Here is a 25171-nt window from a genome sequence, read left to right as displayed (position 1 = left end):
GACGATGGCCATCAACCGAACCATCACTTTACAGGCCACGGAGCACATAGGTGATCCGCTCCCTATGAAACCTGATGACACCTACTCGATACGAGCTGACAATGAGAACGTCACCATCCAGTCAGGAGGAACCTTCCACTTTCTCGACCTCCCTGCAAAGCTGCGAAACCGCATCTAGGAGTATTGCGTCGCGGGAGACGAGCTCCACCTGCGTAACCGGCGCCGTCACAAACAGCACAGCCGGATCCGCAAGGAACTGGGATATGACAAGCATTGTTCATCGAAATCCTTATCCCTGACACAAGCCAACCGCCCGATCCGAAGCTAATTTCTGCCAATATGGCGATCGTCCGTCACCGTCATGGTCTCGTCTATTGACTAGAAAGCCTACTGCAATGCTTCTGCCCTCTCACTCCAAACGCAACCCTGGAACGAGTGCATTCGGCTTGTCTTGGAGCTCCTTGGTCCATGGAACCAACTCAGGTTTCTTGAGCTTATGCGCCTTTGCGACAAGCATCCTGATTTGATGTCAATTCAAGTCCGACACAACCCAAAAATATATGTCTTCTTTTCAGTGAAGAACCGAAATTTGATGATTTCATATTCAGCGCTGAACTCAAATCACTCAATTCACTGCTACGTCAGTCAAGCGTCGTTTCTGTAACATCAAACCATGACTACTGGACTGCGATTAGTCACCTGCTCTGGTGGACACAAATTATGGCTCTTGAGGACGCAACAGTTTATTTCGAGCGCGCCCGGGAGATGTAGGACCTATACTGCAGTATTTTGCGTCAAGGTGGAGCATCTGTGGGCAGCATGTGAAGCTGGGCTTTGCCTGAGCGGAGACTACCGGACAGGACCGGAAGATGGAGTTATTACGAAGTGTCAAGCTCACCCCGGATGAGTTGAAGCAATGTTGCGAGTTCGAATGGGCTTTCGCCAACCAAAAGGTGCAGTGCTGAAAAGGGCATGGAACACTGTTACGGCAACTGACTTTTTGGTCAACCTGTACCACGACCTTCATTAAGGCATGAAATTTCTACAAAAAAAAAAAAAAAAAAAGTGTTGTAGCAATAAATGGCAAACGTCGACTGTTGTAGCAAGTGAGGACTTGTACGTGATGTAGGCAGATTTCCTGGAACATCAATGCCTGGCATCAGCTATATCCCACCTACGCGCCTCTCGAATCCAGCCTATCCTCCATCCGATATCAAGGCCTTTCAACCCGAGGAATCATCAACGCCATCCTTTTACACAGCCGTCATTCGTTTATCTAGCATCAACCCCAGCTTCTGCCTGGGCGTCAAGTGCGCGTCCCACTCCGCCTCAAACGGCGGGCTGCAAATCGCAAACTCCGCAGACGTCAGCCCTGGAAAATTCTCCAGTAACCGTAGCAATACGCCTTCCTCCTCTATAGCTTTTGAGTCATAGAACCCCTGGTAGTTCTCCTCGATCTTCAGACGCCGCAGAGAGTGTTGTTGTGCTTCGAAGATGGGCAGGGGGTGCAGGCGGATGTCGTGGCAGCTGAAGGAGAGGTCTTGGAGGGCGGAGATGGAGTCCAGGAAGGGCTTGATGAGGGAGAGGCTCTCGCATTCCGGGACGGCACGGTAGGCCCACTTGGGCCAGTAACCGAAGCGGAGTTTTTGGAGTTGGGACACGCGGCCCGTGAGGGCGACGAAGAGGCGCTGCGGCGTGAACCGCCCGACGTCCAGGTGCACGAGGTGCGACCAGTCCATGCAGCGGACCCACATGTCGCAATGGTCTTTTGAGAGGTATAAGCCGCGAAGAGGGAGTGTGAACTCCTTTAAGGCTGGAAAGCGGTCGCTCTCTTGCCAGTCAAAGTTCATTGGGCCTTCAGTGATGCGGTTCCAACGGATTAGGGCGCTGCCGTCTGCAAGGCGGGTTGGCCAGCCCCAATTGTATGTCCCATCGCATTTTAATGTCAGTCGCTTGATACTATTTCCTCGAGCGAGGCAGTTCTTCACCAGGCGATATTCGCTGTAGCTTTTCTGAAAGTCATCGCGCGTGTGCGGGGTACCGTACACATAAATGTCCGCTGAGTGGAGCTGAGGAGAGGACAATAGAGTGCAGTCCATATGGAACGCGTTTGACAACGCTGGCATTGGTTGATGCACGTTGATATGTACAGATGGGTGATTCTGCTGCAAGATCCGTAGGACGTCGCGAGGGAAGAGGAAATTTGTATTCCAGGTGACTGAGCATAAGTTGGTCATGTTCCTAATCGCACGCCCAAGAACCGGGGACACGTAGCCTTCATTGTCCCACAACACTGCCCCGAAATCGCTCCCCTGTGCAATACTGTCGGGGTCACGGAGAAGCTGTTGGATAGAACTGAGTAGACTAGGCGCCAGACCAAGCCAAGCCGTCTCTGTGGTTACCTCGTGCTGAGAACTCGGGGCCGAGGCTCCAGGGTTGCTATTGTTTTCTGCTCTCTTGCGGGAAGCCATCTTTTTGAGAGCCTCGCACAAGACGTTCTTGCCATCGACGAAACCCTCTTGAGGCTCGCTGATCACCGGCGAACGTATTGCCTCGCCCGAAGCCCTATCCATCGTCTTGAACCATATTGAATATGGTATTGACATCCCGTCGGCCTCGTATCGCAGAACTTCATTCGCGAAGTAATCATTATTATCGAATGGGCCGAGCCACAATTCACGGACGTGTTCTGCCAGCTCATCGTTGGGATCCTGGAGTCGCTTGAGAAGCCCTCTCGATCTCAGCGACGTTTTTTTCCAGAAGCTTTCGGTATCGCTCAGGTTGAGGCTCCGGACCATCAATCTTTCGCACTCGCGGCGACATACTCGTGAGGTCAAACGTAACTCGGAGAGAGCAATGCCTGGGGAGCCATTGTTGTACACCTGGGCTATAGGTGAGTCGTGTTTAGCTAGAGACGTCTAGTATCTCACCAATTCGAAAATCTCGCGGACGAGCACCAGGGGTAGACCAAGCAGTCCGCGTGAAGCGGCCGCTGCGGAATCTTCGTTTGAGGACATGAACAAGATCCAGCGAACGTTATGAGTATAGGGCCCCGTTTTGACGACTGATCAGCGAGTTAATGAAGACGGATGGTCTGTGGCGCAGCCCCAGCACCCTCCGTTCTGCCTCGCGAGGCTCAGCATCTGTGTGGCACTGTGTCGTACAGTAAGAATCGCTTAACAGCAATATATTCCAGGCTCAATATATGTGTCTTATCAGGCAGCTACCGTTTCATATGCAGGGAGTGCCAAAAGAAAATTGCTTGAGTGGTGTTGCATGGTGCGGAGCCCAGCTCAACCAGGTGACATGTGCAACAGTGAGCTTGGTGTGAAATTCCATCTCAGCATCAGCACACAGACCGAGACTTATAGAAATCGGATAATCCATTCGATGGTCAAAATAATCTAGGGTAAGCTTTCTTTCATACCAGGCATCAGCGGGCGGCGGGCGCACCGATACTCAACACTACCTCTCGTCAAACAAATGCATTTCCACGCAGGTTACCTAACAGCACTTTTGAAGCCGATACGGGGAAGAACTTTCGGCAGCCTGATGTTCCCCCACAAGAAGCCAATGACCCCATCAACTCCCTTCCCTCGGCACTTTGTCCTTCGCATCTGCATGCAAAATGACAAACCCCGACGGAGATGACTACGCGCGTCTCGCCTGCGATGCATCGCTCACTAGTCGCCGCACATATGGTACGCGCAGCATCCCGCGAGTCGACAGAGAGCGGGGCGAGAGCGCACATCCGACGCGGGGTCCAAAATCGTTGCACAATACCTAGGTACCTGGAGGTGGCGCCTAAAGTCCGAAAGCAATGCTCTTGGTAGCTTACTTTGTAAATTTGCAGATCTGTTCGGAGTTGCACTAGGAGGTCGGGCCGAACCAGGGGTCTATACATGTGTAAGCCCGAGGCGTAGCCGCGCGACATACAGTTTACGGATACTTGTAACCGGAATGAGAGAATGATAGACCACTGTGTAGATATGACGTTGACGTGTGCGAAGATAGGCAGAAGGCCCGAAGTGGTTCGGAAATCTTTGCTGTGCGATTCCAAGCTTAGAGCGACCGAGCTTGGCGCCGATTTTGGCCGCCCGTTGCTGGTTGCGTTCGATGTATGTACGTGCGAAGGAGGGAGCCATCCTGCCCCAGCAGTAGCAATTGCATCATACCATTGCTGCATTTCAGTGGTCTTGATTGTGTATATTCTCTGCATGTGCTTAGTTGAAAGGCCCGCAGCTGGCATGCTGCATGTAGAAACGTTTAATTGCCCGTTGCGGAATGCGCGAAGCAGCCACTCACCACGCGCGCCCGCGCAAGCCTCATCGTGATACGCCTACGACGTTCCGCACCCAGGTCTGCGGTATGGACCCTCGCAGGACGTCCGATGTACACAGCGACGCTAGCGGCGGCCGATGCAGCGGAGATTGATCGAGACAGAGATCTGAGTGGTGGGTGGAGATTACTAACGTGCGACGTCATAGCTAGATACGCATTTGTGGAAACGCCCAAGGGAAGGATCTAGCAGGGCAAGCGTGACGGCGCAGACGCAAAAAACAGCTTCGGGAGGCGATGGCCATAGCAATGGAGTTGTGGGTACGCAGGCGGCAGAGGGGTATAAGAGTCTGCCTTTCTCGCAGCTGTCAGTCAAGCAGTTCTTCATCATCAGCATTCAGAGATACCCCAGCATAGCTTTTACAACACCCCTTCGAGTTCACAGCCTCTATCCCATACGAATTGACAACTACACCGATACTCCAAAATGCCCTCCTTCACCGTCTACAAGGGCTCCGACTCAGGCAAGATCGTAAAAGCACAAACCACCCGGCCCGACTTGAAGAACGATGACGTCCTCGTCAAGGTCACCGCCTCGGGAGTCTGCGGAACAGACGAGCACTACAAGCACGCAGACATGGCCCTGGGCCACGAAGGTGCGGGTGTCGTCGAGGACGTCGGCCCTGGCGTTACCTCTCTCAAGAAGGGAGACCGCGTAGGCTGGGGATACGAGCATGACTCGTGCGGCCACTGCGAGTACTGCCTCTCCGGGCGCGAGCAGTACTGCCCCGAACGCAAGATGTACGGCATGGCGGACACTGACCAGGGATCTTTTGCTTCCCACGGCGTGTGGCGCGAGGCCTTCCTCTTCAAGATCCCGGATGCGTTGACCGATATTGAGGCTGCGCCACTCATGTGCGGTGGTGCAACTGTTTTCAATGCTCTCCAAGCAACTGGCGTCAAGCCTACGGACCGCGTCGGCATCATGGGCGTCGGAGGTCTCGGCCATCTGGCGATCCAGTTTGCAAGCAAGATGGGTTGCGATGTTGTGGTTCTGAGCGGAACCGACAGCAAGAAGGAGGAGGCGACAAAGTTGGGAGCCAACGACTTCATCGCGACCAAGGACAAGAAGGAGATTGATGTCGGCAGAAAGATTGATGTCTTGGTTGTAACGACAAGTGTCATGCCAGACTGGAACGTCGTACTTCCTGCTCTTGCGCCGACCGCGACCATCATTCCCCTGACTGTGTCAGAGGGCGACTTCGTTATCCCGCAGAACCCGCTCATTCTTGGTGGACACACTATTCAGGGTGTTGCTGTTTCCGCACGAGCTGTACATCGCCAGATGCTGGCTTTCGCTGCGCTACACAACATCAAGCCCATCGTTATGAAGTTCCCAATGACTGAGGGTGGTATTGAGGAGGCTATGGGAACGCTGCGCGACGGCAAGATGAGGTACAGGGGTGTACTGATCCCGCAGTAGGGGGATGTAAGGTGCTTTCTTTATGAGTACGGAAAAGCGGATGCGGGATAGACTAATGATAACTTAACGATAAATATGATAATACTACAATCCTGTTCAGCTCCCAGAGTGACATGCCATGCATTCAATGTGATTGAGAGATGGTGATGTCAAGACAATACGTTTACCAGAAATTGTAGAGCAGGTAGGTCCTGGTGCTACCTAGAAGACAATGTCCCGTTATAACGCGATCGAGTACAGCATGTCAGTATTATAAAGCATCAGCAAGTGAACTCACTGAGCACCCAATTGTCCGCAGCACACGTCAACCACGACGAACCAGCAACCTTGCGAATGAGGTGAACAGCAACACTAGTGCGAACTATTCCTACACGCAAATCCACAACTAGTGTTTCAGACGCGCAATCTGATCTCCGCAGTGAAGATGGAGTACGCGGATGTTGAAAACTACCCGAAGTAGCTAGAGCACGCGCGAGCAGTCATACGGACGCGCAGGCTGGCGCGGGCTTCGGGCGTGGCGTCGATCGGGACTCGCAGGTCCCTGACTATCATCTACGCCTTGGGACATGCAGCTGTGCGATGCCCTTCCCCACCAGGAGCGAGATGGAGCTATGCTGTGGGGAGCCCGGAAGATTGCAATGTGCAGCGAAATGGGGATCGTCAGCGTAACATCTGGGCAACGAAGAGTCGAGCCTTGGAGCACGTTGGCAGATCTGGAGCTATCGTCTATGAAAATTGGAGTTGGAGGCTGTGCAGTACTGCGGGCCGGGATGAGCGCGGCACGCACACTCCACCACTAGATGAGTGCCGTGAGACACGCGATTGATGACACGGCCATAGTATTGAACGATAGCCTTGCGCGTTCATATGGGATGATGGCGGGAGCAGATTGAGTGGGAATATCCCGTTGGCATGCCGTAGATTCTGCTCTGCTATTTCCGACCTGGACCAACATGGAGGAGGCGCACAGGCAATGCGAATGTGGGGTTGACTGCCTTTCCCGTATTGTTTCGTATCGCTCAGGATGCGTTGAGCCGTGCTGCCGAGGCCAAGCTTACCGTTCGCATTGTAATGCTCCCCAACCAAACAGTCCCTCAACTCGGCCCATCGAAGTGATCAGAGCACACGACTACACGTGGTGAGGAAGCCGCCGTACCTTGTTTGGAAGTTGGTGAGGCGGCGCATAACAATGGCCAGGCTAGCGGGCTCTTCAATGTCGATGAGACGTAGATGTCGCCAGCCAAGTTACAGAAGTCGGCCCTGATTGGCCGTCGCAGGCTCGTATTATTGAGTGGCAGCGTCGCAAACCCAGAGCGCCGCAGCGTGTTGCCTGTGGCGGAAATTCGAGGACGAGGCCACGACAGTCGTAATTCGCGCCGTCCTGGGAATGAGGTCGGGCGACAGAAAGCGCTCGGAGGAGCGGCGTACGGCGTGGCTCGCAGCTTGAGCGCTGGCAGGGCTGCGATAGGCTGGCGGGCAGGGCAGCGGTGGGCGGGCATCCGTTTCGAGACGCTGGACAATAGGCTGGGCGCTGAATGAGCAAATTGGCTGCTGCTGGCGGCTGGGCCTGGCTGCGCGCTGCTCTGTGCCTGGCAGCGGATGTGGTGCATTGTGGCGGAGCAGCTGCGCGCTCCACTCGAGCGCGCCTCCGAATGCAGCCATCGGAGAGGGAAGAGCAGCTGCAAGAGGCCATGGACACGGCGCGACAGTCAGCTGGTGGGCTGTTTTTGGACTGTCGCGACGCAGAACGGCGGCGACAGCAGCAGCAATTGCATTCTGCTACTGTGCGTCGCCGACAGCCGTGTCCGCACGCGCACCCGTTGCTGGCAGCGCAGGCCAGAGCCGCGTGTACGCTTTTAGCACGACACATGTGACTTTGACACTCTGCCCGTCTCGCCCCCTATTGTGAGACGGTCTCCAACGGCGTCCGCGCTGATTCCGCCAGGATCCTCTCGCGAAAGAGCTCCGCTGTTCTTATTCTCCAGGCTCCCAACAACAAGGCCAGGCTCGATCTTTGCATCTTCTTTGTTTCTCCTGGGCGCGCAAAGCACAGCGCACAGAAACGGCCGCTCGCAGCCCGCCACACCGTCGTTTGCGCCTTGCCGTGCCTTGCCCCTTCGTTAGCGCCACCTGCCCCGGGCCCGCCTTCGCCCGCTTGCGCACCTGCCCGGTTTCCAGCACTTGACACCCTCTCGTCTCCACGCTCCCTACCTCATAACGTCACGACCCTGCCACTCGTTCACACCAGCCCAGCCCGCCCGCCTCGCCCACAACGCACTGCCATCCCCCCGACACTCGCTCCTGCAACTCGCCGCTGGTCTGGCTTCTGCTCCCCTCCGCACTCACCCAGCGCGCGCTCCCACGACGGCCCGCCCGGCCCATCCACCGCGCACCTAACCACAGCACTAGACCGCCAGGCTGAGTGCTCCAAACCACGCACGACGCCCGCCATGGTCCCGTCGCTCTCCAAGGCGCTGCTGCTGCTGGCAGCAGCCCTGCCTTTCGCCCACGCCGACAACCGCAAGATCGAATCGCGGTCCCTGAACCCGTGCACATCCAACTCGAGCATCTCCGCTACGCTCTTCAATGTCGCATTTACGCCCGGCAACCGCAGTCTCGACTTCGACATCGAGTTCGTGTCGACCATCTCGGGCAAGGTCAACGCCGAGCTCGAGCTGCTCGTCTACGGCTACTCGGCCATGAAGCAGGACCTGAATCCCTGCGACCCCAAGAACAACATCGAGGGCATGTGCCCCATGGCCGCCGGCAACATCAAGGTCAAGTCGAACCTCGACATCTCGGCCGATATCATGAGCAAGATCCCCGGCGTCGCCTACACCATTCCCGACCTCGACGCCGTCGTCCGCATCAAGGTCACCAACCAGACCAACGGCGACGAGGTGGGCTGCGTCGAGGCTGAGCTGTCAAACGGCCATTCCGTAGACCAGAAGGCTGTTGCCTGGGTCACCGCTGTCATTGCCGGTCTCGGTCTGGCAGCCTCCGCCATCACCTCTGGATTGGGACACTCCAACACCGCCGCCCACGTCGCCGCCAACGCCATGTCGCTCTTTGGTTACTTCCAGGCCCAGGCCTTCCTCGGCATGTGCTCCGTGCCGCTGCCTCCCATCGTCGCCGCTTGGACGCAGAACTTCCAGTGGAGCATGGGCATCATCCGCGTCGGCTTTCTGCAGAGAATGGCCACCTGGTACCAGCGTGCCACTGGTGGTGTGCCTACCACCTATCTCAAGCAGCTCGCCTACATCTCTGTCGAAGTGCAGAAGAAGATGAAGCGTGGTCTTGAAAATCTACCCATGACCAAGCGTGCCGTCTACGGCATCAATCACGCCGTGGGAAGCATCGTAGCTCGCAGCAACAGCGACTCCACCAACGCTCAGCATTCGAGCAATGTCGTTCTCCACGGTATTGAACGAGTTGGTTTCAAAGCTAAGATCGAACCCACCAACATCTTCTTCACCGGCTACACCTTCTTCGTCATCTTTGTCATCTTCGTGGTGATTGGTGTCGTTGCCTTCAAGTACATCTGCGAGGGACTCGTCAAGGCTGGCAAGATGAAGCACGACCAGTTCACCGACTTCCGCAACGGTTGGCGCACGGTTCTCAAGGGAATCTTGTTCCGTGTCATCCTCATCGGCTTCCCCCAGATGATGGTGCTCGGTTTCTGGGAATTGACCAAGCGCGACTCGGCCGGCGAGGTCGTCCTGGCCATTTTCACCATTGTCACCATGATCGCGATTCTTGGTTGGGCATCGTCCAAGGTCGTTCGCATTGCGCAGCGGTCCATTGTCATGCACAAGAACCCCGCCTACATCCTGTACTCGGACCCTGTTGCCCTCAACAAGTGGGGCTTCCTTTACGTACAGTTCAAGGCGACCATGTACTACTTCATCATCCCCGTTCTCGCATACACGCTTGTAAAGGCCATGTTCGTTGGCTTCGCACAGGGCAGCGGCACTGCCCAAGCCATTGGCCTGGTCATCGTCGAGGCCGCACTCCTCGTTGGTGTGTCCGTCATGCGCCCTTACATGGACAAGAAGACCAACGGCTTCAACATCGCCATCGCAGCTGTAAACTTCCTCAGCGCCATCTTCTTCTTGGTTTTCACTGAGGTGTTCCACCAGCCGGTATGCAACTCAACAAACCCCTTTATTGATTGTCAAAGCTAACATGTGTAGCCCATCGTCACTGGTGTCATGGGTGTCATCTTCTTCATCTACAACGCCGTCTTCGCCCTTGTCTTGCTTCTCATGGTCCTGGTCTCGTCTGGTTTCGCCATCTTCACGAAGAACCCCGACACACGCTACCAGCCAATGCGTGACGACCGTGGATCCTTCATCAAGTCCCAGACCCAGCTTACTACTGAGCTGGATGCATTAGGTGCGACCGCCCGCGGCGAGGGCAAAGGCACGCACGCGCGCCTCGATGATGATGACGCCATGTCCATCAGCTCTGCTGATCAGCAACGGCAACTGGCGAACAAGGAGGGCGGTTTCACCGAACACTACCAGCCAGCCCCGCCGCGCAGTCCGATCGCCCCGACTGGGCCTTCGCCGTACGGCTCGAACCCATCCACTCCAGCGCAAGCCCCGCCGTCCTACTACAACAACCCTAGCCCGCCTAGTTCCAACGGCTACGGCCGAACAGCCAGTCTGAGAAATGAAGCGCAGTATAGGTCTGCGAACAACTCCAGCCCATGGCAGCGAGGAGCCGGCTATGACCATTGACGCCAGGATGGGGAGCGGCAATCTCTTTCGAATGAGCGGATCATCGAAATGTATGACCGTTCCTCAGGGAAGTTCTAGCCGGAACATGTAATGGAATCCGCGTGTGCATATCATTGATACAGTATACTTAATTCCACGAACGGTCGACTTGCATAGGTACCACGAACCGGGGCGTTTTCACTTGACGTGTTTTGAAAAACATCCTCGGCGAAGCGGAGCTGAAGACTTTGCACATAATTTCTTTCCCTCTATCCTTTGACTGGACCTTTCTTTTTTTATCTGGGCTATTGTGTCTTATTGAGACTAGGCGTTACGACTGTCGGATCATCGGGAAGGGATTTCTCTTGTACTTACCAGCCAGGAAGGCTGCGGTGCGCAGCGGCGCCATAGCCGTGTCGAGCGAGGGGATGCGTGGCGTCGAGGCTGAAGCCAGGAAGCTTGATGTAGGGGAAGCAATACGATACGGTTGCTGTACTGTAGATGAATCGAGCGGTGTTTGAAAGCCCTCTGCGGTCCTTGAGTGATACTAACATGGTCAAGCAGGCATTCAAAGGTGTTTTGAAGCAATCAAACTAGGTACTGCTGAGGGTTGAACCTCAATGTCCCGCTGCTTCTGGGAGCTACGATGAAGCTACTGCAGCTAGTCTGGGTCTGTGTTGGACTTCCCCAGATTGTGCGCCTAGCGCTCGATAAGAGACGGAAAGCTATCAGCAGCCTCGTGGGAAGGCGTTTCTTAAGGGTCAGCCTTGCTGATAACGGAACATGCAGTAAACGTCACTTTCTGGCCTGCAAGCAAAGGTGCGGCCGGGTGCGATGCTGGCGTGTGTTGAGCTCGCTGGCGCTCGCACTCGTCTCTGCTGAACAGTCTTGGGCACCAGCTAGGCGCCAACAGACCAGATCGGCGCGCGTACCGCGGAATGGCAGAGCGCCGATAAGACAGAGGGCGTTGCTTTTGTGCGAGTTCTGGGGGCGCGCAAAGTCCCCGAACACCGAACGTCCCATGGAATGCGTATGGGACCGTTTTGGACAGTAGGGCTGCGGCTGGGTGGTGGTCCTGGGGATCAGCGCGCGCGCGGTGCGGTGGCCAATCATGCGAGCCACGTTCCGCATTCAAGGGATACGGCTTTCTAGAACGATGCCTTCCTGAGACACACCAATGCCAGGGCGGTGGCTGTCCTATTGGCTGCTGCGGTGTCGTCGGCGGGAAAGGGTGAGGCCGCACGCGGCTCGCTGCGAGGCTGTCGACGCCAGGATCAGAGCCAGACAAAGAAGAGCAGAGGACAGGGTCACGCTGCGACGATGCTGGCGTCGTGACGAGGCGGACGCGCTTTGCGCTATCGCAAGGGGTTGGATTGGTGCCATGCTATCGTGATGGGAGCGGCTCTCCCGCCGTTCCCGGCCCATAAGATGGTCGCATACTGCTCCATTACCAGCTGACGTCGTTGCGACAAAAACACTGCCTTCGACGCCAACGTTCTGCCACCTCTTCTGCATCACTTTCCGCGGTGCTGCCTGCGCCCTCGCGCCGCTCCAAACGCGCGCTGCGCGCTTTATCTCCACCATGCATCTCCGCTATTGAGGCATATTCGGCTGCCCGTGTGCGACCACCTTTGTACCATATCCATCTGGCGTCCGTTGCGCACCCAATCGTTTTCCCGTTCAACTTTGCGTCTTTCGGGCTTGTTGGTTCGGTTATCGGGGTGACTTTCCTTGGGCCGCCTTCCGTCGAATCTGGCGCTGGTCTGGGCATCATAGCACTGTCAGTTTCTGACCAGCGTTCCGTTGCTGTCATCCGGTTCTAGGCTCTTCCGACGTTATTCCACGTGGGCTGCACATCTTTCTGGAGCATTGTCCTATAGCGTTGTGGGTCACAAAGGACCCTTTGTCTGGTATTGTACCATTGTTTGGTTGCCAAAAGAGCAATACCAACGGTTACTGTTGGGGCGCACGTTGCCACTTACCTAGGGCTCGCACAGCGTGCGTGTCACATGGAGCAACACAAAGGAGAGGGAGTCCGCATTGTGAAGACAGAAAGGAACATTGTTACTGCTGCGACACCACGCTTCGTATTGGCCATGCAGTCTTTCACCCCCGCCACGGACACCGCGGTGACCGACCATACTGCTGCCCTGGGCTCGACCATGCAGCGCCCTTATATCTCACTACCCTCGCATTCTATGCGGGAGAAGGCTTCGTCATCACCAGCGCTACTTGCCGTACCTGAGCTGGGTTCACGCCCCACTGACCACGGGCCTCCATTCACCTGTACAACACCACCCCCCTCTCCTACCTCGACGTGGAGAACAATTGCCAACATGGACTTCGACGCTAGGTCTCGCAACCAGCCGAGGACATACACGCCACCTTCAACGCCAACCAAGAGGAGCCATTCGAAGTCGAGTTCAGTGTCGTCGTCGAGTATCAGAGAAGAGCTAGAAAACTTGCGACGAGGCATGTCGTCGGGGTACTCGGTAGAGGGTATCGAGAAGCCAGGCAGCCACGAGCCACGCCAATTCCCTGCGTGGTCATCCGACTACGAGTTCGAGATGGACGCTGCCGGCACGCAGAAGGTTATCGGTACCGGTGCCTGGAGCACCGTCTACCTTGCCAGCCCTGCACCATCCATGCCCGAGGAGCTGGTCATCTCTTCCTCCCTGGCCTCTCCCGAAATAACACCTCCTCTCACGCCCGTCCGCTCTCGCGGCTCCAGCATGTCCAAATTCTACCCACTCATGCCCTCAGCCTACGCCGTCAAGGTTCCTTATGAGAAGACTGCCCACCGCGTCCTCACAGAAGAGGGCCGTATCCTGTCCTACCTCTCGCGCTTCCCCTCAGCAGAGAAATACCTTGTCCCCTACTACGGCCAAGACATGCGGACCGACGCTCTCATCATGGGCTACATGCCGTCCACCCTCGACAGCCTCATCACCGCCGACCTCAACACGCGCGACGAATCCGACCGCGCCGCTATGCTTACCGACATCTTCCCCCACATCGCGTGCAACCTGCTCGACGGCCTCGCCTGGCTGCAAGACAAAGCCTGCATCCACGGCGACATCAAGCCCTCCAACATCCTCATCGCGGTCAACCCCTCGACGCGCACCCCACACGCCGTCTTCGCCGACTTCTCCGCCGCCAGCTTGCCCTCGTCGCCCGCAGAGACCGGCAAAAAGCAGGCCAAGCCCATGGGCGGCGCAACGTGGGACTTCATGGCGCCCTCACAGCTCACGTCAACTGCAGCCCCGACGCCTGAAGCAGACGTATGGTCCCTCGCCATCTCGCTGCTGCTCCTTGTCACGGGGGCTTCGCCGTACGACCGCGTCGCCCCCAACGCCATCCTCAAGCGTGAGATCCTCAAGCAGGGCACGCCGCTGGATTACGTGTCCGCCGGCGAGAACGGCGTGCGCAGCGTGATTCGGATGGGCGCGCTGAGTCGGGGGCTTGGGTTCAACGTCAAGAAATGGATGGGGAAGGTGCTGGTAAGAGAAGAAGCGGCGCGGATGGACGTCGGCGAGTGGCGCGAGGAGCTGGGAGATGCGTTGATGTAAGCGGCCCTGCTTCTGCGCGTATACAACAATAAGGGTTAATGGTGGATGATAGAGACGTGGATGGATGGTTGGTGCAGAAGCGACTGAGGCTTTTTGTGAGGACGATGGGGTTCTCCGGGTGTGTGAGGAAGTACTGGCGCATGGAGGCGGTGTGACCTCGATAGGAACGTGTGTTTGAGATGTGTCACGATTTAGCGATATCTGGCTGGCTGGCGTACAGGCTAGGGCTTTTTTTTTTTTACTGTAGAGATATGGAATGGCGATACTCTGGGATATACAAATGCGATAACTCTAAACTTCATGCTGGTCCATGGGGTCTAGTGTTGAGACTGTTGGGGTTCACTCAAATTTTGCTGTAGATTCGGTTAATGTCCTATAGCCTTTGATGTGGTTGCTATAGGCACGCTGAAGCTTCTGGGTCTCAGCCTCCCATGCTCAATACCGCTTCACCTCTATAAACCCTCCTCTGCGCCTTTTACAGACACGGAGGTTGCTGTAGCTTTGACTGCGAGCTTAACTATCGCTTCTCTATGGAAAAAGTCAACTTGCGTAGATCAAGTTACGCCGCTATTTAGTACAAGCACTGTGATGAGGGGCAGCATTTATAACAACCCTCGTTAGTGCTGGGGCTTTAGCGTAGTGAAATGAAGGAAAGAGCGTTAAAGTGTACCTCCTGCATCTGGCCCTTCTGCACCTGCGCTTGCCCTATGCAGCACAGGTGATAAGGGAAGCTGCGCGCTTTTTGGTGACATCTACGAACCAACTGACTGCTATGCGACTTCAGCACTAAGATCGTTCCTTACTACATGGCTGGCCCTCTATCTTCCTCACCAGTAGGACTCTGCCATCCTCAATATCTCTACTTCGCCGATCCTACTGTTCCCCGAAGACCAGACTCGTCCACCCTACAGTCCTCCCAGTATCTCCCCCACCTCACGTACCTCCCCTCAACTCTCCTGCGCCGCCCCACCGCCTCCACACCCACCTCCTCCTCCCGCTCACGCTCATCCTGCTCCTCCCATACCCGGAAGTACTCTCTGATCTCCGCGGGGAAGTTTGCGACTAAAGTGTTCCACTCGGAGACGTCCCAGATGCCTTCTTTGGAGGTCCATTGCCTTCGACGGGCACGGGTTGGGAAGGGGCTTGGACGTATGGTCTCCTGTTGAGTTTGTGCCACGTGCTGGGTCGGCGGCGCGTGTGGAAGTGCACTTGGGATCTGGCGACTGGGAGGGAGTTCTGGACCGCGCACCCGTGCCTGGGATGGAAGCGTATTAGCCATCGTGGGCCGGGAAGATCTGGTTTACGATTAGTCTGTTACGGTGTGGGAGTGTCATGTCTAGGATGAGTGTGATTGTGGACTGGGTTTTATTGGAGATGGAGAGGGTGCGACGGATGCGTGCTTATGTCTGGTACTATTTGTGGATGGTGTCTTTGTGGCGTAGATGGGTCTCTTTGTGCTGATGACGGATGAGACAAAGACATTGTTGTTTGTGGAAGTAATTACTGTATCTGTCTAATTCTGAGATAGTGACTACCAGCAACGCTCGTCATCACACACGCCGGCATATAGACTACCAGAGCACGTGCACGAAGAGGTTACCTTCCGTGCGAGTCATGTTGGGCGTTGCGCCAAAGCGACATGATTCGCTCATCGAGCTACTACGTCCTATAAGTCGAGTTTGATCATAGACGTACCAAGCGCACCTCATCAGTGGAGGTTTCGGTGAGTCGAGGAAGGTGATGCGAGCGGTGGAGCGCTCACGTTTGCCGTCGGCAGGTCCACGGATGTCGGCGGCCTGTTAACTATCCGCTTGCAACCGACCTAGTCTTCTTTGGGCTTGACATGCCCCATGTGGGACCAAACTAGCTGTATTCTGGCAAGCCCACTGAAGCCCCAGGACCCTTTTTCCACCCGCGCGGTACGTACCGGGTTTCACGATTATTTGAGATCAACATGCTGATCGCTGTGCATTTATTTGGTCTGCTCCTACTCGGTCGGTGTGCTCAGTCAATTGGATGCTCTCAAACTTTGCAATTAATACCTGTGGTGCCTCTTGTGCCTCGGGTGGCAAGGACCGGAGTTGCCGTCTTGCCTTATTTCTACAGAGCTAATTTTAAAGCATAGAATTACGACCTAATCAGGAGCTAGTTTTTTCCCAATTAATCGGAGAATTTATCAGAGTCTGACCGTTCATAAATGAGACGCATGGGGTGCAGCATGTTCGCAGATTGCGTTCTAACTTTCTGGGATAAAGATTTTCACACTTCGAAACACCTGCGATGAAGGTCTTGGACTACGCTCTCAGCGCATTGGCAGCGACCACTGATGTAGCTCAACATCCGCGTCACCGTGCGGCTGTCAGTTACCCTACGCCCGGGTTCAACTCTCCGCGGATACCACATGCACCTCGCGAGCCTATACAGACACCTTCTGCAACTACACTTCCCTCCAGATTGCCAGCAGAGACGCACCATGCGATACGCGTGATTAAACCACGATCTGTGGTCTCTAACGACCAGACTCCCGACGCGTCAAAGGTATTGCACCCTACACTATGCCAGCCCACGTCTCCGAACCGTAGGAACTTACCGTCGCTAACAACATCCAGCCCATGCTAGGCCTTTATGCCGAAGACCAAGTCACGACCGAAACCACCACCTTCGAAAACGGAATCGATTCCAGCAAATGGGTCGTCGATACTAGAGGATATGGCGGCTCCGTCGATAACCCGTACATGCGGCAGATGGATCCGAAAAATGTCGAAGTTGCAGACGGCTTATTAAAACTCAAAGTCCCTGGCGGCCAAACCTACGACCCTAAAGGCACCGTGGGTCTGAGTTCCGCCCAGATAAAGAGCGTCAAGATATTCTCTGTGGGCTCGCTTGAAATGACGGTCAAGATGACTTCAGAGAAGGGCACGTGCCAATGTAAGTTGTGTGGGCGCGACCACGCGATAGGATCGAGAGCTGACTTTACAAGGCGGATTCCTCTACGGTGCCGATAACAACGAAGTCGACTTGGAGTACTTGACCCGCACCAACGTCAGCTGGGGAGTAGTCCAGGGAATGTCAAAGGACCAACCCATTCAGCAGGTCAATTTGAACGTCACTACCGACCAGACAGACGACTTCCACACGTACAAACTGGTCCGGACGGAGTCCAAGGCGTATTTCTTGATTGATGGCCAGCTCGTGAATACGTTTGATAAGAACATCCCCACGGAGCCTGTGCAGGCGATGCTTGCGCATTGGTAAGTCATTGCCGCATTCTTGTGCATACTCAGTATCTAATCATTTTCAGGACTGATGCCAATCCCGGCTGGACTGGAGGCCCGCCCGCGAAAGACGCAGTCATGTCTATCAAAAAGGTTGTTGTCGAGTACGTCGGCGAGACCTCAATCTTCTCGACATCGACTGGCGTGCCGAGTGCAACTCAGTCTCCAGGGTCTTCGCCTTCTGCTTCTGGAAAGAGCGCTGCCTCCCGGGGATTTACGTTAAATGCAGGTTCATTGCTGGCAGTAGCAGCTTTGTGTTCTTACTTCGTTTTGTAATCAACAAAGGATGCCTCATCGCCGCCTTCGCCGCCCATAGCGAGAAGCTACCACCCGGGGAGCCTAGGTCATACACTCGACTACCTCTCCACGCGATCACTGCGACGCATCGACATCTTCGTGACGAAGACAACTTCGTGCGATGTACGCACTATCGTGCAACCAGCCATGAGTAATTAATACCTAATCATTAATTACTAACTCCTAGTCCCGTTCCTGCCCCCGAGCTCGTCCCTTTGCGACGATATTGCAGTATCGGGACTTATCATGATCTTCCCATTCTTGTATATATTACCTTGTACCCAGGTACATCGCTCTACATAGAGTTAGAATGCACGACCTTCGGTCGCATCATTAACCAATACCCATCACAAACGAATGTATGCTCTCTCTCTCTTCGAGTAGAGATCAGGGCACAGAGGGTTAGTATAGTGTGACAGCGTGGTTTACGAAGGGCAACGAGTGCCATATTCTATCTGAGTCATGCCAAGCTATACGTCATAGCTGTATGACTCGCCCATCGAAATCCTATGTTGCCACCACCGTGTACACTAGAACGCGAGAACTCAATATCTAATGAGAGCATCCGAAGAATCTATGTATAGGCTCTACCCAAGATCCGCGCAGCCTTTGACTTCTCGCCCGACCGCGACGCACATCGTCTTTTGAATTACCCCGCCAGCCATAGTACTTATTCCACCCAATGCTCCAGCATCTCCCCCCAATTCGAGCCTGCATTTTTGACGTCGACGGCACGCTCATAAACTCCGAAGACATCTACACCGACATCTACAACAAGATCCTCGCCTCACACAACAAACCCCCATACCCCTGGCGCATTAAAGCCACGCAGCAAAGCCGCGGCACGCCTGTGCGTCGTCCCCTTCAAGACCCTAACCTCACATGACTAACAGTCTCAAGGGCACACAGCGTCTCCTGGACTGGGCCGAACTCCCTCTTACAGTCCAAGAATGGCAGCAGAAAGAGAAGGCCTACACCCACCTCTTCACCGCGAGCAAAGTCCTGCCAGGCGTCGAGAAGCTGCTCGAGGACCTTGCAACCAGAACTGCGCACCAGCTACACCTCTCGCTCGCAAGCTCGGCTGGTGCATCAAAGTTTGCGCTTAAGACTTCTCATATTCCCAGCATCGCCAAAGCGTTCGCGGATAAGAGATTCCACGTCTTTGGCGATGATCCGGAGATGAGCGATGCGAAGAAGAAGCCTGAGCCTGATATATTTCTCCTTGCGCTGAAGCGGATTAACGAGGCAGCGAGACAGGCGGGAGGAAAGGAAGTTGATGCCATGGAGTGCCTTGTATTTGAGGATTCAATTGCCGGGGTGGAAGCGGCGCGGAGGGCGGGGATGAGGGTCGTGTGGGTGCCACATCGGGGTCTTGCTGAAGTGTGTGAAGGCAGGGAGGAGGAGGTGCTTATGGGCAGAACGGAGGCGGACGGGAAGGTGCCGAGGTATGGAGAAAAGATTGGAGCTGAGGCGAAGAAACTCGAACCTGCGGAAGATGGGCGGTTGATCTCGGAGGATGGACTGGCAGAGATGAGGGCGAGTTTGGAGGGCTTTCCATATGAGACTTATGGGATTCGAATTGCTGGGCAATGAAGGCGAAAAGAAGAGGGCGAGGCAGCATGTGGTATAGGAGCAATAGAAGAAAAGTAGAGCTGGTGAGCGGCGGAGTTTCACAGATGCTGCATTTGCAATTATTGGCTCTTCTGTAGGTCTTGTACGTTACCGTCCTACGAAATGTGGGGAAGAGCATGGGCATACGTGTTTGAACCGACTCAATCAACCCATACTCCCTCGCCCAGGCTATCAAACGCCAGAGCAATCCTACCGTAGCTTTTCAGCTTCGGCGCCGCGACAGCCCCGCTCTTGACATTCAGCATCCAGGCGTCCTCAAGGAAGTCCTCGCCGGCAATCTTGACATCGCCCGCCTCGCCCAACGCAGTGGTTCCCTTATCCAATCCAATGAATGCGGTGTATCCAACAGGAGAATTCGTGACAGCAACGATATCGTTTCCGGCAAACGGCGCAGGTGATATTTGCGCTGGGAAAAAGGCTCCGTCCCCGGTCCAGCCAGCGCGCGCTACGGTGTTGATGACTACACCGGTAGTAGGATCCAGACTAAACACAGTCACAACGACTTGCGCCGGGGACTGAGACAGCGTCCAGAGACTGGTTTTCGAAGAAGAGATAGTCAGCGACAACGTAGTGTACTGCGACGGATCCATGGAGCTAGGCAGGATCTTGAATCGCGAAGGGGAAGCTGGCGTCTCAGAACCCTGCAGAGGAATAGTCACAAGCTCGTTACTATCCTTGGTCACCACGTACACTAGGTTGCCCGTCGGATGAGTCACCATCTGCTCGGCGTTGGTAACGTTAGCGAGAATGTCAGTCTGGTTTTGGGCATTCAAAGTGTCGTCGGCGGATATGTAGAAGTTGAAGATCGAAGTGGCGGCGGACTGGGACGAGTGGGAGTCGAGGGCATGCAGGTGACGGCCATTGGGGCTCCAGGCGAGGGAGCGGATGTCCCCTGCGAACTCCTTCGAGCGCAGGGACTTAAAACCAGATACAGATGTAGAGAAGAGGACACTGCAGTTGCCAGTCGAGGCAGACCCGTAGATGGAATAAGGTGCTTGGCTGCTGGGCGTCAGATGCAGCGTACTGAAAGCAGTTGCGTTGCCTGCTCCAATGTCAGCGTTGGGTTGCGAATTGCTGAGCGAACAGCTCACAAGACGCGGGAATCGTGGTGTTGGCTTCGGTCACTAACGAGTAGTCGGATTGAATAGCATATCTCGTTAAGGTGCCATCTTGTGGGCTGCTTGAAAAGAGGAACTTCCTTGAGTGCTGAATGTCCCAATCAGTGAACACTTCGTTTCTGGGGCCTCTTGCAGACTGACGTCGATGACCAAAGAAGGGGATGCTGTCGTAGTGGGAATAATGCCCATTTCGTACAATGTATGTAGCTCATCGTCGAGCTCGAGCGCATGTAGGGCAGTCGAGGAGATCTGCCCGACATAGAAATGGTGCAGTTTCGCAGAGGTAACAGACAGGAAGAGGAGTAACCCGAGCATGTTGGAAGCCGTTGATTTAGCAAGTTTGGCGCCCGAATGCTCGATTTTCAATTTACGTGAGCAGACTCGGCCTCATGTATAGCAGACCGACTTCAAACCTTATTCCATCGATCTGGAACGCGGGGTGCAGGTGATCTACCAGGGGTCCACATCTACCGGACCTCAATATGGGTAGAGAAATATTGGCGAATAACGCAAGACCCCTGCAGATTGGACCCTCACTGTTAACTCAAATATCTCTATGCCAGCGCCGGCACTTCCATTAACTCCTTTGTGGAATTTCCCCAGCGATGCGGGGACTCTTGATGTGGTGTGAGAGTAAGTGGCTGTGCCACCTCGAAGTCTTCTGGCCGCCTCCGCAGGTTGCAACTCCGGCATGCGAACGGCAAGTGAGGATCATTCGCAATTTGACGTGCCGTTGGTCTCGTGTTTGCTTCGTTACTCAGCAGAGCGGTTGTCCACTCTCGCACCGCCAGCATTTCGGGTTCACTTTCGATTGGCAGTTGGTAAAGCCATGATTGTATATCTGTAGTCGCGCGGTGGTACGGGCGTACGCCATTTTCAGAAGTATGACGGGCAGCTCGGAGAGCGGCCCAGTGAACCTCGATCACCTTATCATAAGGCTCGAAAGAAGCGATAGACGCATCAAGAATTGTCGCAAGCATTTCCGAGTAAACGCAGCCCAAAGAGAACATATCTGCAGACAACCCTCTGCTCTCCTGGATGACGACTTCTTGCGCTGCGTATGTTCGGGTGAACGATGTAGGAGACTCAGTGTCACACTCATCTGTAGACTCGTATGCTTTCGAAATACCAAAATCAGTGAAGTATAGTTTATATTGGGTGGTTTCTGGGGTGCCGGAGCCCGAAATGTCCCGCACAAGCAGATTTTGTGGCTTGATGTCCATATGTTTGATTGGAAAAGAATGCAAGAAATCTAACACCTTAACCGTGCAGGTGAAGAACTGTCGAAGCGCAGAAGCACATCTATTAGTGGATTCGTGAGCTGTTCGCGCGAAGCTCATGAACTGTTCCAAGTTCCACTCAGCGCATGGATACGTCAGAATTGCAAGATCCGGTCCAATCACGTAGGATCCGACTAGGCGCACTATATGTGCGTGTTGCGCTCTGTAAAGGAGCTGAACTTCTCTGAGAGCATCTTCGCGTTTGACTCCGGTCCACCTGGTACACTTGATGGTTTTTCTCACCAATCGGACTCGCTTGCATAGGACACTTTCCACTATAGCAGTCCTAGTACTTCCTATAAGCTTTTCTGCCTGCAGTGGAATAAGGTTTCTCTCTGCGAGGGAGAACTCTGCATGTTGTCCACGACCGGACCAGTCGGTTTCAGCTGCGGGTTCTGGGAGAAGGTTCTGATCTTCCAACAATCGCTGATATTCTGAGACAGGTAATTTGGGAGGATCGTAAAACGTGGACTCAAACGATAAGAAACTGTCCAGGCTGGATCTTTTGGTCATTCGGCTACCTGTTCTGGAAGCTATCCCATCGGAGGGGACTGTCTTAGCGGTAATGAAAGACTGATGTCCTGACATGGGAGAAATTGGTCTCTCACTGTTTATATCCGCATCTAGGGAGGTATCCAGAGCGCTCAAAAGAGGAACGTTGGGCGCCGAAGTTGGTGCTAGGGTCGGGGAGTCGGCAATGGGCGATTCTTTGGCGGAACCGTCAGGTATACCGAGCCCCTCGTTCCGAAATTTCGGATACTGCAAGCCTTGGGCATAGAAGTCCAGTAGAGAGTCCATGGTATTAGTGCTCTTGATACTTTCAGCATCAGAAAAGTGCTCTTCTTCGACGGTGTCATTCACGATCCGGCGCCCGAATATAGCAGGGGTGAGCGTTGCACTTGAACTTGGTGAGCCAGTAGACTCCGCCTGGGATAAATTCGCCACATAATCCACTTGCGGTTGATTTGGGCGTATTGTGGCATTGCTCAACTGCGTGGAAGTTCCGCTTCTTCTCCGGGGAAAGAGACGGCGATATTTCTCGGTAAGAGGCCATGAAAATCGCGTGCGAGGTTGGAAATCGCTATCGACTGTCCCTGTAGATTGCGCCTTGTTCCTGTTTGACAAATTCCGTACGCTCAACGCTCGCCTGAGGAAGTTCTTGCTGCGGGTCGGAAGTGGCTGTAGAGCAGCTTGTCTTTCAAGCTGAATGTAACTTAGTGAAGCCGCATCGTTCGGGGACAGCTGCACTTCGAAATACCGAAAGATGCCGTACTCAGATCCAAATGTAGGTCGCCAGTCTGGGGTCAGACTCAGGATGTTTGCATTTGCATGCGATGATGTGGTCCGAACTCGAAGAATGTTCGCGACATCCACGATGAGAACTTGCAAATCATCTTGGGACAGCAATAAGAGGTACTGCCAGGCCGGAGTTTGGAAGGGGCGATGATCTCCCAAGTTCAGTTCGTAGTCCTCGCCAAAGCCAGTGCGTCGAAAGAGTACCCAAAGTGCATCTTTCGTAAGGTACCCAAAGGTTTCGACATTGAGATCAGCCAGGTATTGGATACGTCCTGGGTCGGGCCGAGTATGAAACAGTTGGCCGTCGGCATCTTGTTTGAAATATTCGCTCAGGTATGTTGCGAGGGTATATGCCAAGTTCTTCCAGGTGAGGTGATGCCAACCATACTCGCAGAATGTGCGGTACGCATCATGAAGCTCCGACAGGTTCCGCGAGTTCTGTGCTGAAAGCGGCCTAAGTTCTGAGGCTTCCTCCATCAGTGCTGAAGGTGAGAGTTGAAGGAGCAATATGTTAATGGACGCCTGAGGGTACTAATACTAAGTATCTCATAGGGTGTCGCCGATACGGTGGAGTCCGATGGCGGGGATGAGGCTGTGTACAGGCGCGCTAATGCAAGGCTCCCAATCAGCCACGTTTGCTCTTACACCAAACACAAGTTCACAGCTCCAGTATGCTCAACTGTAGTAAGCAAGGGGGCAGAGGAAACCAGCTCGTGGATCCGCGATGACTTAATTTTCGCATGGCGATGGCAGTTTGTGGCATGGGTACCTGAAGTAATTTGATCGCCCTATGCCGACTTCGTAAGTATCAAGCCTCTAGTGCCTGAGGAGGTAAACTACGGGAGGAACTGAGGGTATTCAGACGTCTGCGAGCATGTTGTGAGTATAAGAAGTTAATCGAGCGAATTGAGGAATGCCTCTCCATGCGCCGATAGAGCAAGAGCAGTGCAATAGGATTATCGCACCATGTCCTGGCTTGCGTGGCCAGAGTTGTGGCTGAGCTTGGTGGGGGCGGCCTATGGTATCTGCGCCGGTTGGAAACTCGCTCTTTTACTATGACAGAAGTTTGATCATTGTCGCCCGGAAAGTTTCCCCCAGCTGCTGTGCGATGCCATGTACTACCTTCTTAAAGGCTCATAAGTCGGTAAACTTAGATTGACAGAATAAAAAGACGCTACTTGACTTGTAATAACTCACACCATGATGCATCGATAAGACTATGATCTGACAACGCATCGTGCAAACTCTCATTCAGGAGCATGGTAAATGTTCTCTAGTTCTATCGTCAGCCACTATGGTACTACCAAGAATAAAGCTACCACTGTCATCAAGAGTGTATGTACAGCAATAGTACCTTATCTTTAGTGACATGCATGTGACCCGCAACGAGGTAGGTACTTTTGTTGGTTTTCTTTTGCACTAAAAAACAATACATTTGATACTCATCCTGGAGTTCCGTAAAAGATGTTACCATTTCGAATGATTCAGTCTGTACGATTTGCTCAACATATCGCTGCAGCGCACCCTTGGTTTCATGCACAGAGTATCGACGATGCCCTAACGTGATCACGCTTGTTGATGGATTACCTTCGAACCGATTGTCGAAATGAAAACCGCCATTATCTTATCACATGATTGTCAAAGGCTAGTTCAAAAGCGCCCATGCTAGGACAGCCAATTACAGGGCAGAGTGATGCCTACCAAATGCTCGATACCAGAGCTACCTCCGCCTCAGGTGACCTGGCTACTCCCAGTTTCCACAATTTAGCACCCCATCGCACTGCCGGTGTTCACTTCTCCACCTGGGTGTTGGGGAAGTACCCACTAAATGAAGTAGAAGGCGCTCTGAGATGTTTGTGGGGTAGGCGCTCGCGCAGTCCCACACGATGAAATGGATTTACACCCAACAAATGCACTCCTTCGTACGCAGGTTCTGAATTTGATGCTCCGACGTAAGATTGAGATGCACAAACCTCTGAACTCACCGATAGATAAATTGACTACAATGTATCGTCTTATCCCACATTCCATCCCCGCCTCCACATTCGCTCCCGCTAGACGATCCCCACCGATCAGCGCGCCTCCTACCCTTTTCGGCCCGCGGCAGCGGTTAATATACGCCCTACCCACATTATCGCATACGAGACATGCCCCCCATGTTGTTCTAGAGCGCGCGCATTGGACAAGCAGCTATACTCATACCCGTTAATGCGCAGTTAAGC

General features: G+C 54.2%; 10 protein-coding genes across 10 annotated transcripts; 6 read left to right on the top strand and 4 right to left on the bottom strand.

Annotated features, from left to right (window-relative positions):
• Nucleotides 1-1064: 1064 nt before the first annotated feature.
• CC84DRAFT_1200969 (uncharacterized protein) lies at nucleotides 1065-3042 on the bottom strand. The gene is made up of 2 exons (XM_018181694.1): nucleotides 2931-3042; nucleotides 1065-2882 (listed from the first exon to the last, which is right to left on the bottom strand). The coding sequence occupies exons 1-2, from the start codon at nucleotides 3015-3017 to the stop codon at nucleotides 1254-1256; spliced, it is 1716 nt and encodes a 571-aa protein (XP_018042163.1). The 5' UTR covers nucleotides 3018-3042; the 3' UTR covers nucleotides 1065-1253.
• A 1310-nt stretch (nucleotides 3043-4352) lies between these two features.
• On the top strand, nucleotides 4353-5872 carry CC84DRAFT_1159240 (GroES-like protein). Its single transcript, XM_018177175.1, has one exon. The coding sequence runs from the start codon at nucleotides 4766-4768 to the stop codon at nucleotides 5759-5761; it is 996 nt and encodes a 331-aa protein (XP_018042162.1). The 5' UTR covers nucleotides 4353-4765; the 3' UTR covers nucleotides 5762-5872.
• Nucleotides 5873-8211: 2339 nt separating this feature from the next.
• Nucleotides 8212-10503, top strand: CC84DRAFT_1077519 (TRP-domain-containing protein; the record flags this gene model as incomplete). Its single annotated transcript, XM_018173756.1, has 2 exons — nucleotides 8212-9903; nucleotides 9955-10503. The coding sequence occupies 2 exons, from the start codon at nucleotides 8212-8214 to the stop codon at nucleotides 10501-10503; spliced, it is 2241 nt and encodes a 746-aa protein (XP_018042161.1).
• A 510-nt stretch (nucleotides 10504-11013) lies between these two features.
• Nucleotides 11014-11608, top strand: CC84DRAFT_53409 (uncharacterized protein). The gene has a single exon (XM_018186649.1). It carries the CDS (start codon nucleotides 11129-11131, stop codon nucleotides 11534-11536), a length of 408 nt encoding a protein of 135 aa, XP_018042160.1. The 5' UTR covers nucleotides 11014-11128; the 3' UTR covers nucleotides 11537-11608.
• On the bottom strand, nucleotides 11609-12279 carry CC84DRAFT_53410 (uncharacterized protein). The gene has a single exon (XM_018186650.1). The coding sequence runs from the start codon at nucleotides 12064-12066 to the stop codon at nucleotides 11680-11682; it is 387 nt and encodes a 128-aa protein (XP_018042159.1). The 5' UTR covers nucleotides 12067-12279; the 3' UTR covers nucleotides 11609-11679.
• Nucleotides 12280-12818: 539 nt separating this feature from the next.
• Nucleotides 12819-14051, top strand: CC84DRAFT_1211430 (kinase-like protein; the record flags this gene model as incomplete). Its single annotated transcript, XM_018182381.1, has 1 exon — nucleotides 12819-14051. One exon carries the CDS (start codon nucleotides 12819-12821, stop codon nucleotides 14049-14051), a length of 1233 nt encoding a protein of 410 aa, XP_018042158.1.
• Nucleotides 14052-16420: 2369 nt separating this feature from the next.
• On the top strand, nucleotides 16421-17954 carry CC84DRAFT_53426 (concanavalin A-like lectin/glucanase). Its single transcript, XM_018186653.1, has 3 exons — nucleotides 16421-16979; nucleotides 17032-17302; nucleotides 17353-17954. Exons 1-3 carry the CDS (start codon nucleotides 16664-16666, stop codon nucleotides 17600-17602), a joined length of 837 nt encoding a protein of 278 aa, XP_018042157.1. The 5' UTR covers nucleotides 16421-16663; the 3' UTR covers nucleotides 17603-17954.
• On the top strand, nucleotides 17955-19306 carry CC84DRAFT_53415 (HAD-like protein). Its single transcript, XM_018186651.1, has 2 exons — nucleotides 17955-18473; nucleotides 18524-19306. The coding sequence occupies exons 1-2, from the start codon at nucleotides 18306-18308 to the stop codon at nucleotides 19214-19216; spliced, it is 861 nt and encodes a 286-aa protein (XP_018042156.1). The 5' UTR covers nucleotides 17955-18305; the 3' UTR covers nucleotides 19217-19306.
• CC84DRAFT_1225273 (uncharacterized protein) lies at nucleotides 19306-20688 on the bottom strand (the record flags this gene model as incomplete). The annotated part of the gene is made up of 3 exons (XM_018183563.1): nucleotides 19306-20297; nucleotides 20347-20461; nucleotides 20515-20688. The coding sequence occupies 3 exons, from the start codon at nucleotides 20686-20688 to the stop codon at nucleotides 19396-19398; spliced, it is 1191 nt and encodes a 396-aa protein (XP_018042155.1). The 3' UTR covers nucleotides 19306-19395.
• A 239-nt stretch (nucleotides 20689-20927) lies between these two features.
• CC84DRAFT_1200961 (kinase-like protein) lies at nucleotides 20928-23426 on the bottom strand (the record flags this gene model as incomplete). Its single annotated transcript, XM_018181693.1, has 1 exon — nucleotides 20928-23426. The coding sequence occupies one exon, from the start codon at nucleotides 23424-23426 to the stop codon at nucleotides 20928-20930; it is 2499 nt and encodes an 832-aa protein (XP_018042154.1).
• Nucleotides 23427-25171: the final 1745 nt, after the last annotated feature.

The sequence above is a fragment of the Paraphaeosphaeria sporulosa genome (assembly GCF_001642045.1).
Source record: "Paraphaeosphaeria sporulosa strain AP3s5-JAC2a unplaced genomic scaffold CC84scaffold_1, whole genome shotgun sequence".
NCBI lineage: Eukaryota > Fungi > Ascomycota > Dothideomycetes > Pleosporales > Didymosphaeriaceae > Paraphaeosphaeria > Paraphaeosphaeria sporulosa.
Note: the sequence above shows the minus strand (reverse complement) of the source record. Positions and strands in the feature narration are given on the sequence as shown.